Source organism: Caloenas nicobarica, chromosome 12, assembly GCF_036013445.1.
Source record: "Caloenas nicobarica isolate bCalNic1 chromosome 12, bCalNic1.hap1, whole genome shotgun sequence".
Lineage (NCBI taxonomy): Eukaryota > Metazoa > Chordata > Aves > Columbiformes > Columbidae > Caloenas > Caloenas nicobarica.
In genome coordinates, this window is record NC_088256.1 from 13,235,308 (window position 1) to 13,246,211 (window position 10,904).

A 10,904-nucleotide genomic window follows, 5' to 3' on the forward strand; every position below is an offset into this window, starting at 1 on the left:
TGTGTGCCACCGGTCTTTCCTCTGGCCCATCTGCTCCCTGGGGCTGATGAAACCTTGTTTTGAAAGCGCCAAGTGCCCAAGTCTTCTGCAAAGCACAACCCTCCCTGCGGCGCTGAACACCTATGAGGCCGGAGAAATGTCTAAGGTGTATTTGCTGCTGTCTGAGGAGCAGAGCTGGCATCACATACTCTGGCTTGGAAAATGAGCTGCCTACCTGGGCATGTTAAAACCCAGCCAGAGAAGGTAAGTGCAGGTATTGGCTGCTCTCCTGCAGAGCCCCTGGCCAGCTTTGCCCTCGCAGGAGTTGTGCGGCAGGGATGTCACAGCTGAGCAGAGACGGATGGTTTCTGTGCCAAGGCTGGGCTTGCCAGGGAGGGAACTGCATCTCCAGGCTCAGCCCTTACCCCTGGAAGTTTAACTTGTCCCAGCCCCAAATTCTGGAGGCAGGGGGAAATTCCCTCATGTTGCTGGGGCAATTTGGGGAAAATGCTGCAAGACTGGGCAATGTGTGTGGCTTGGCCTTTACTCAGACAACTCTGTGGGTCTGCATGGTTCTACCCAGGGAGCTGGGTGGTGAGTGGATGTTCTTCTGATTCTCTGCTCGCGTCAGCGAGTCCTTCCTCACTGCCCCCATGCCTTTGGTCCTTTCTGCCTGCCCAGACCTGCTCGAAGCAGTTGATCTCAATCACTGAAACCAATCTCAATCACTGTCTGAAACAGATAAACAAGCTCCTGTGTTGCAAAGAGTGGTAGTTGTTTTTATTGCTGAAATCTAAGTGGGGCAGCCAGGCATGGGCGTGCAGCACCGTCCCGCTGCAGCTGGCATGGGCATGCTTGGGTCCTTGTGAATGGGCGTGTGAGTTCGTGATGGGAGATGGTCTCACACCACCCTGTTGAGCCAAGAGCCTTTGCTGGTGCAGTTCAGCTGCCTCCGGGCTGCTGCGGTGTGAGATGCGCCACTGCTTGCCGTGGAAACAAAATAGGCTGAAAGTTCCCCTGTAAGAAATGGAGCAGCACCACAAGCTGCAGGAAACGTGCTGTGGGGAGCAGGCAGCAGCCTGGCAGGGGTCTGCACCACAGCACAGCCTTGCTGGGGGGCCCTCTGCTGCTGCATAAATGCAAGATAATTAATTAAAGGCTCTCGACTCTTATTGCCTCCTGCTGCTAAACTCTCAGATTTCAAGGGCTGTTCTGAGATGCTGCTGGTTGCTGAGCGTGGGGCATGCTTTCCTCTCCTTTCCTCTGCAGGGGATGTGTGGCTGGCCTGGTAGCACAGGGAGATAGGTGCATGGGTTCTTCCTACACAGTGATGGGTGACCAAGGTGCTGAGCTGGGCTGTTGTGTTGTGCTGCAAAGGAGCTGACCTGGGTGACTTGTAAGCCCTTCAACCTACAGCATTTTGCACTGGGCTTAGGATGTAGGGCTGGCAGCAAGTGAAGCAGGTTGCAGCTACACATGCAAGTTACTTGCCTTTGAGACTCAGGAAAACTGAGTGTATGTTTCACAGTTTTTGTTAGCTCTGGTGCATAGGAGACATGGGGCAGAGCCCACAAGGGGTTTTCCCTGTGCTCCACTGCTGGGGGACACAGGCTGGCAGCCCCTTCTGGCCTGGGGCCCCATGGGGATTTAACCTCCCCCTCCTGGCAGCTCCCTTGGGAGCAGCTTTGTCTGGGGAAGCAGGTTGTGGGGGGGTTCAGCTGCTGCTTTTGCGTGTCACAGGAGCACGTTACAGAGAGACTAAGGGCTTTGTTCTTGTGGAGAAACTGAGGCACGGGAAAGGGACTGTGGCCAGCGGCAGGGCAGCACACTGAGCACAGTCCGTCCAGCACAAGTGTGTGTCCCCCAGGCCGTGCTGCCCCAAGGACAGCAGGGGCGGGAGGGCGGAGGTTTCCCTTCAAACACAGTTCTGTTGTTGGGAGTACCGAACCTCTGGTATGTCATGATTTCCTCCACAGGAGCTGTGCCCAGCCCAGCATATTGGCCCCTTTGCTGGCGGGGAGGGGTGTGCGAGTGCCTGTGGTGCCATTTTCATCTCAGCCCCTTGCCTTGCGGTCATAAATCCCGGGTTTAGGAGCTGTTGACGCAGCACGGCTGTGCGCGGGGTCATATGAAACACTTGTTAGGGCCGGGGCAGGTGGTGAGCGGTGCTGGGTGTTTGGAATGGCTCGGGGCACAGCACCCCCCGGCTGGGCCGGCCGCGGTGCTGGGGGCTGTGGTATGGGGCCACCGGTATGGGGGCTGCCCTTGCTCCCTGATGGCTCTGTGGGGATGGAACCTCCGTGGCTGGGCTGGAAGACCACCCTTTGCCTGGAGGTTTGGGTGTCAGGCGAGGCAGGGGCAGCCACGCTCTTCCCAGGGGGGTTTGGGAGGCGTTAATGGCAGCAGAGATGGGAGCAGGGCTCTGGGCCTTGCCCAGGCGCAGGAGGGAGGTGTGACGGCTGAGCTGCCCTGCTCTCTCCTCTGCTGGAGATGTGTGTGGGGTCAGGCACTGACCAGGGGAGGACAGCAGTTCAGGGTATTCCTTGGCAGGCAGGTGGGCAGCCCCAGGCTCGCTCTGCCTCCATGAGGTCACATTTCTACGTCATGTTTCCACCTTCACATCTCTGCCTTCAAAGTGCCATGGAGCCTGACCTCCTCCAAGCCGTGCCCAGCACTTGGCACAACTCGGTGTAGGGCTTGAGTGTGGCAAAGCTGAGCCCCAGGGCTGAGACACCTTGTCTGGAGGAGAAGCAGCAGAAACTGGTTGCAATGCATGGAGTTAACCTGCTTCTGAGGAAATGGGCTTGTCTGAAAGTGCTCTCCAGTGCACATGCTGCACCTCTTGCTGCGGGGGCTGCTGCCTGGATCTCGCGGGGCCTTGCAATGGAGGGTGTCCCACCTATGGCAGAAGCACTTTGCTCCCCAGGAGCAACAGAAACTTCTAGGCTGATGGACCACTATGATGATGTTGACCCCTTGGTCGGCAGACAGGGCCTTTGACCAATGAGACACCTTGGTTGAGAGAAGTTTCTGGACACCTAGCATAAGTGACCACAGCTCAGATTCAACTATGTGGGGTATAAATGGAGCCTGCCAGAAACCTCCTTTGAGCTGGTCTCCTTGGAGCAGCGCGTCTGCAGTTGAAGACTGTTCTCCTTAGACTGGCCATCTAAGGAACATTCCCCAGGGACTGAGACACCTTACCAACCTGGTAAGCGGTCTATGTACCCTTGCGGGGCCTGACTTTGACACAGAGTGGGAAAATGGGCATTTTGAATCATTACGCTAGAGCTGGGATCTGATCCGCTTGAGATTCGAGTCTGTTGTGTAGTAATTGAACTCCTAACCGGTATCTGAACCCGTGTTGTATAATGTTATCAGAGTGCTGAATAATTCTGGATAGACCCCGTTTGTAGCTGGTTTCTGTTCAACAGCTCTGGTTAGAATGAAGTCTGTTTGGAGCTTGTTCCTTGTCTAAACTGACTTTTGGGCTGTCTGTGTGACACCAGCTCAAGGACTGGCCTCTCCAAAGGCCAGCGCAGTGCCAGCTCACCCCTCCCGCCATCCCCTTCAGCAGTCGGTGGGCCACCCTGGGCTGTGTCTCTGGGCTCTGGATGGAGCCAGGAGTCACCTTGCCTCTATGTCCTTGTCACCGTGGGCCAGGCATGTCCCCAGTGTCCTCCATGTGCTGCCCACACTGCTTCAGCGATGCTTTGGGTTGCGCAGGGTAAAATCGGTTGTTCCCAGCTGTGGGTACAAAGCAAGGGCACCGTCGGCGCTCGCTGTCTTGAAGGCAGCTCTGCCCTGTGCAGCTGTGCTGACTGCGAACATCTTCCTTGTGCCACGCGCAGGGTGACGGGGCCAGGACAGCACGGCCAGGCGGCTCTGCAGGGCTCCCCAAAACACCCTGCGGCCCTGCCCTGGGAGATCGCCCTTACCAGGCTCCCGGGGCCCGGCTCCCTCTGAGCTGGTAACCTGCCCGTAGCGCAGGCAGATGAATGCCAGGAAAGCTGTATTCCAGCTTCTGAACAAGCCTCAGTGTCACCCAGCAGCCCGGAGACTCTGTGACAGCACGTGCTGTGTGGGAAGGCTGGCGGGGAGGACCCCGCGTTGCTCCCCAGGTACAGCTGCCATTAATACTCATGAGGCTGGATTCACCATTACTGCTTCTCTTCAGTGTTTACAAACTGCGTGGTTATTTTTCACAGGTTATAAGGAACAAGGCAGCATCGCCACACATAGAGCTATTCTGGCATGGTAATTCGGACTAGGTTCTTGCGAAGGTGCTTGGAAGCTGGATTGGGCTAAGCCGTGATACACACTGAGGTAAGTCTGGCCTTGTGTGGCATCATGTTTGGAATATATCCCCTCCCTCACTTCTATTTCACGTGCTGCTTTGTTTAGTAATACCTCTGCATCCAGACAAGTTCTCATGTACAATACAGTGCTCAGCCGAACACACAACAAATCTATTGCCTATCTATATTTACAGATTTATAAAAACTAATGTTGGCTTTTACGGTAACACAAAACCTGATGTTTCCTTAGTCTGAACACTACCACAGATTACCCAGTTGCTACTGGTGTGGGAAACTCTGCAGAACAGCTAGTTTTATCTATTATAATATGACATTTAATCAAGCATTTGAACTAGGTGCCCTGCTTCCTGTTGCTATGATCAGCTAGCATCTTTTAATTCATTTAGATCTAGAAATTAAAAACTCGATTTGATGTAAATTGTTGCGAACTAGATCTAGTTAGGGTAAGAAATACATAAGAATGTATTGGATCAGATTCTCTCTATTGGAGTTGTTTCAGCCATTGACTGCATAACTAGAGTGTATTAAAAGTATCTCAGGGACTGCCAGCGTGACCAACTACGTACTCCCCTTTCTAACTGGGCCCCTGGGCATGTCCTGAGCTGAACTAGGCACATGTATAATGACAAGAATGGAAAAACTCTGAACATGGGCCAGTGTTCTAAAAGCCAGGAAGGAGGAGTGCTTGTGCTGTGGCTCTGCCTCACGGCTCCAGGTGGGCAGCTGAGGAAGTTGATGCTACTTTGGACAACTTGTGCTGAGCTGTTACATTCACCAAATTTTCTTTGTGCCTCAGAGATGTTCCTAGCCCCACCTGGAAGCTCCTGCACAACTGAAGCCCTACCTTTTGTCACTCCCAACTTCAACCCTAACTGTAAATCACACTGTCCCCGAGTCTGCGTTTGTTCTGGGTGTCACTTGAAGCAGGACCCTACTTCATCCTTGGACAACTGGAGACCAAGGAGTCTGCATCCCAACAGGTCTCACATGGTTCAAAAGTCTTTTTCAAATTTCAAGGTCTTTGACTCCCGCTTGAAAAAAATCTTGATTTTTTTCCTAGAGTCATTCGGGGCTTGGGTCACTCCCTGGAGCCCTCCCCTGGCTGGACTGGGCTACCACACTCAGAAAAGGGGTTCTGTAAGGGAGTTGTACCCTCTCATTCCTCCCATCCTTCCCCAGTATTAACCACCACCCTATAATTGCTTAACTGAAAAGCCCCTGGATAGAGGCTTCTGGAAATGGGCTTTGGACAAGTGGGTGATCAGCAGTGAACGAGATCAGCACTGCTGGAGTTAACCTCACGTGTGCTTACCCAGCCTGGCAGTAAATCTGCACACAACTGATTGCATCCCAGCTTGCAGCTCTGGAACAGAATTTGCTCCCTCCTTACACCTTATTTTCCCAAAGAAGGGAAGGATACATCCTTTGGATAAGTAGATCTGACTTTTCCCTGTCAGGATTATAAAGCCAGATAGAAAATCTTTATTGATTATGGGAAGTCTTCCATAATTGTGGGAGAGGAAGCATCTTGTTCATTGCTTACATTATTTTATGAGACTTGGTAGAATAAGAACATCCTAGGAAACCTATTTTAGTTCAAATCTGTAACATGGTATTTAATCCCAAGTAGAGCACCAAAGACATGGGCTATAAAGCATTGTTATTACATCCCACAGGAGACACAAAATGTTATTTCCCAAACAAAGTATTTTCCACACCAAATCTTAATGTTGTCTTTATCCAAGTCTTTAGTGGTTTGTGCATCCAAAACAATTTTTCCTTCTCCTTCATGTTTTACAACTCCAAATACTGATACTGTTTTGCAGAACAGGTTAGTTCAAACATGCAGTTGTATTCTACTCTAAATGATCACCAATCATATCAGTAGCTTCCAACTATATATTTGCACTCAGTGGCATAATACACAGACAGTTTTTGTTTTCAGTAGTTTAAACGAGAGTTTGATTTCATGTTTTTGTATCAGGCAGTATCTGTTGGGACAGTGTAATTCTGTACAACTACAGCTTTCCAGTGTTCCGTATGAGCTGAGACTTCAAGCTACAGCCAAGCCTGTGCTTTGACAGCCTGTCTGTTGGTCAGGGCGAGCAGCAGCATCGTCCCCAAGCCTTGCGTCGGAGTCACTCCCCACTGTGTTGGAATGGCACGTCTCTTGGGCTGCTGCACGTTTTGGACACATTTAAAATAACAAAATGAACAACAGGCACAGAGCTCGCTTTTGTCACAATTTATTTGTTGTACAGTTGACCTATTGTTCTAATACATTCACAGAAATACTACATGTTTGAAAACTACCAAAATAAAAAGACAGGTGTCTAAAGGTCCACCGAACTCAGGAAGGCACCCAGCGAAGATTCTCCCAGAAGTAAATACTCTGCCTGGAACAACTTGCTCTAACACTGGGTCTCTAACTGCAGTTTCAGCAAAGTCTCCAGTGCTGCTGAAATGATGAAAATTGGTACCAGAGTATCACTTATGACAGAGGTACTCATCCTCCACGATGGTTGCAGCATGTTGCCCTTGAACGTTGTCTCCTGCTGTGCTTTGTTAACAGATCTGTGATAGCTCCTGGTAGCCTTCTCCTGTCTCCGAACACCCAGCACATGTGCAGCATTCATTTGAACTGGTTATCAATCAGGGTTCCTTTCATCTTGGCTTTCTTGGCTTCCAACTCAGCCTGATTAAGAAAATTAAGACAGAAGGAAATAATGTCTGGATATGTTTCCCTTCAGTGAGGTTTGACTTCTTGTCTGACCACTGCAAGCTTTTCACACCAAGAGGAAAACTAGCTCTGCTGACTCCCTCCTCCCCTGAGGTACAAAATGACAACCGCCTTTAAAATCAAAAAAAGCCTAAGTCTAACTGCACAGGAGACTATTTCATACTTTCTACCCTCAGGTGGAAGCTGCACATTTCCCCCCCGCCCTTCCATCTACCACTCTCCTGTCACAGCAGGTAAGATCAGTTGTGATGTTCTTGCCATTAATTCTTCAAGTGACCTTTCCGGTAGCAGCTGAGCTGGCAGGTCCTCCACAAAGGCCTTAGTTTGTCCTGATGCCTCATGGCAAAGACCTGCTCTGCCAAGCAGGCTTGAGAACACAGCACGAGGGGTGCTCTGGTTGGCAAAGCCATGGCCTGGTTTCCCCTTCCCTTGTTCTTTGTCCAACAGGTCATGGAAAGTCTCTCTGCAAAAGCTCTGCTGGCTGCTCTTCAGTTAGAGCTCTATAGGTAATGGCATATGGTTTTAAGTTCAGGAGGACTAGAAGAACGTCTCTATAAAACCTGTAAAGGACGAGTCATCTTCACAAAGCTACAAGTTACCTATGACTGTACGAGGACCTCTCTATACTTGTAGTCCTATCTGCAAGATAGCTTTTGTGTACAAAGCCAACAGATACCAGGGATTTGTGTTCAACACTGAAAACACTCACCAACTCCTGTAGCCTTCTTTTGCTCATGCCTTTACGTTCCAGCTGTTTCTCAATCACTTTTGCATTCTGTGCATAGGAGTCTGCAATCTCCCTCTGAAACATACAAAGTCACTTTGCAACAGCAAACCCCAAAGCAACACCACCTCACCCAAATGGTGAGCTGATCCCTGGCTCTAACCAGTCTGAGACAGCTGCCCAGTTCAGATGTGACTGTCACTAGGGGCAGACAAAACTCACCGCTTCAATCTCCTCCTCCTCTTCATCAATTGTGGAGACTGTGACAGAACTGAACTTGCCCATGTCTTTTGTTCGTTTGGTCATCATCACCTGGGTGAGAAGCAAAGTATTTTGAAAATCCTTGGTAACAGTTGTGCCATTAGTTACTTCCACTTTCAAAGCTTTCAAGGCTTCTCGTGCAAGCCGTTAAGATTACCTGAACGCTATGGGTGGCAAAGGAGAATTATCCCCAGTGATTTCTGGGCTTAGAGCTGTTATTATCAAAGTCACTAATAACTAAAAGATGAGCCAGATTTTGAGAATTACTGTACAGACTACCAATCCAACCTACTCAAAAATTGAAACTTTCTGGTAACTGAGGCTGAACATCAGGCACAGTCTAGATTTCCAAGTTTATTTTGTGTTCCTTTAGTGCTAGGACTCCAAGGTGCAGTGACGTCTGTAAATGAAAACTCAAGGCAGACAGGGAGAAGACACCAAACTGAGTTACTGTTTAGAGGTTCTTTCTTTTTGCTCCCCTCTGGCCCCACCATTAAGTGATTTTACTCATGACACCTTTCTGAAAAGCACAGATGGCCCTTTTTACTTCTCTAAAGCAGGTTACCTTTTTGGGGGGTTCTTGCTTCTGTGTATATATGTTTGTTTTCCCAAAACCCTGGCCAAATTTGACCACAGCCCCATCAACAATGAATGTCACGGGAGCATTCTTCTGTTGGTGTTGATAAAAGAGCAGCAGTCCACACCTGGAAACAGAAACACACGCCGCTGTGTGGAAAGGCAGATCCTGGACTCCTGTGATTTACCTCACAGATTCTGAAAGTCGCTCACTTGCCGCACTTCTTCCTGAACTGCCGCTCGATGCCTTCTGGTCTGGGGAGAGAGGAAGAGCCGGTGAGGAGCGCAGGGGCGGCGGGCCCTGCTGCCGGGTCACGGCCTTCCGCAGGCCCTGGGGCGGCTGTGGGCCGCAGGGCGCGGGCAGAGGCCGGGCCGGGCCGTGCCCACCTGCGCAGGAACACGCATTCCTCCTCCTCGGCGTTGCAGAACTTGTGCGCGTGCTTGGCGGCGTCCATCACCCGGGCGCGGTCCCGCGGCCGCATCGGCAGCTTCTCCAGCTGGCAGTCTGCGGGGCAGCGGCGGGGCCGGGCTGGCGGCGGGGCCGGGCCGGGAACCCGCCCGGGCCGGGAACCCGCCCTCCGCGCCCCGCCGCCTCCCGGCCCCCCAGCCCGCCCGCCGGCCCGCCCGCCGCGGCTCACCCAGCACCAGCACCATCTGCCCGCACAGGCAGTAGTACACGTGGAGCGGCTTCTCCCCATCGTCGTACTCCTCGCGGTCGCGGGTGTCGGAGCAGACGACGGAGCGGGACACCACCTTCGGCATGGCGGCCTCCCGGCCGGCCCGGCCCCTCAGCAGCGCGGCTCCGCCCGCCGGGCGGGCGCCCCGGGAGGGTGTTCCGGGAGCTGCCGGCAGCTCCCGCCTTCTCCGCTTGTTTCTGCCGCGCGTTTCGGAGACGCGGCCGTTTCCGCCGGCAGGGGGCGCCAACGGCAGCGCGGTGCCCGGCCCGGGGTAGCACGGCGTGAAGGCAGGTGACAGCAGCAAACCTTAGGCCTGACGTCATTTCTCTTAACCAACAAGCCCAGCTTAGCTCGGCACAGGGGTGCTCCGAACCCCGGGGAGCCGGTGGCACCGGTGCCCTTCACGTGCAGGTTCAGGCTGCTCCATCCAGCGCTGGCTGGGCCACCGTCATGGGCTGGTGAGCGGGATCCCGTGTGAGCGGGATCCCGTGTGAGCGGGGATCTCTTGTGAGCGGGGATCCCGTGTGAGCAGGGATCTCTTGTGAGCAGGGATCCCGTGTGAGCAGGGATCGCGTGTGAGCGGGATCGCGTGTGAGCGGGGATCTCTTGTGAGCGGGGATCCCGTGTGAGCAGGGATCTCTTGTGAGCGGGGATCCCGTGTGAGCGGGATCGCGTGTGAGCGGGATCCCGTGTGAGCAGGGATCCCGTGTGAGCAGGGATCCCATGTGAGCGGGATCGCGTGTGAGCGGGATCCCGTGTGAGCAGGGATCCCGTGTGAGCAGGGATCCCGTGTGAGCAGGGATCCCATGTGAGCGGGATCCCGTGTGAGCGGGATCCCGTGTGAGCAGGATCTCTTGTGAGCGGGATCCCATGTGAGCAGGGATCCCTTGTGAGCATGATCCCGTGTGAGCAAGGATCCCTTGTGAGCAGGATCCCTTGTGAGCGGGAATCCCTTGTGAGCAGGATCCCTTGTGAGCGGGAATCCCTTGTGAGCAGGATCTCTTGTGAGCGGGGATCCCTCGCATACCTAAGGCAAGGCACTGAACAGAGTGTCTTAAGGACCAAGAGCTCGTCTGTTTCTTATTGCATAGGCTGTGTAAGAGCAGGAAAGCCCTAGAGCAGGAGATTTTCAGTGCAGTTGTGAAAGCAGTATTTTTATTTTTAGAATTTTCTTTCAGCTTCACTGTGTCTTCCATGTGTTTTTCTGGAGCCACCTCCCCACATGGCTGTATTACATGAACTTACAAGTGAGGAGAAGCTAGAAAAACAGAGCCTATCCAGTCCACCCTAGACAGCAGAGAGAAATTCTTTACTCCCAAAGGCTATTTAAAAAGGTAGAAAAGAGATTATTTCCCCTTGGAAGAAACTCTCTGTGGAAGAAGAATGTGCAGCATAGCAAGTAGTGCTGGTTTTGGATGGGGTAGAGTTAATTTTCTTTGCTGTATTTGGATTTGTGCTGGAAGCAGTGTTGATAACACAGAGATGTTTTAGTCACTGCTGAGCAGAACTTAGACGGAATCAAGGGCTTTTCTGCTCCTCACACCCACCAGTGAGTGGGCTGGGGGGCACAAGGGGTTGGGAGGGGACACAGCCGGGACAGCTGAGCCCAGCTGACCAAATTCCACATA

At 52.5% G+C, this 10,904-nt stretch overlaps 1 protein-coding gene across 1 annotated transcript; it reads right to left on the reverse strand.

Moving 5' to 3' along the window:
* Positions 1–6,528: 6,528 nt before the first annotated feature.
* Positions 6,529–9,395, reverse strand: STEEP1 (STING1 ER exit protein 1). The gene is made up of 7 exons (XM_065643029.1): positions 9,238–9,395; positions 8,987–9,104; positions 8,813–8,854; positions 8,589–8,727; positions 7,985–8,074; positions 7,748–7,840; positions 6,529–6,993 (listed from the first exon to the last, which is right to left on the reverse strand). The coding sequence occupies exons 1-7, from the start codon at positions 9,359–9,361 to the stop codon at positions 6,931–6,933; spliced, it is 669 nt and encodes a 222-aa protein (XP_065499101.1). The 5' UTR covers positions 9,362–9,395; the 3' UTR covers positions 6,529–6,930.
* Positions 9,396–10,904: the final 1,509 nt, after the last annotated feature.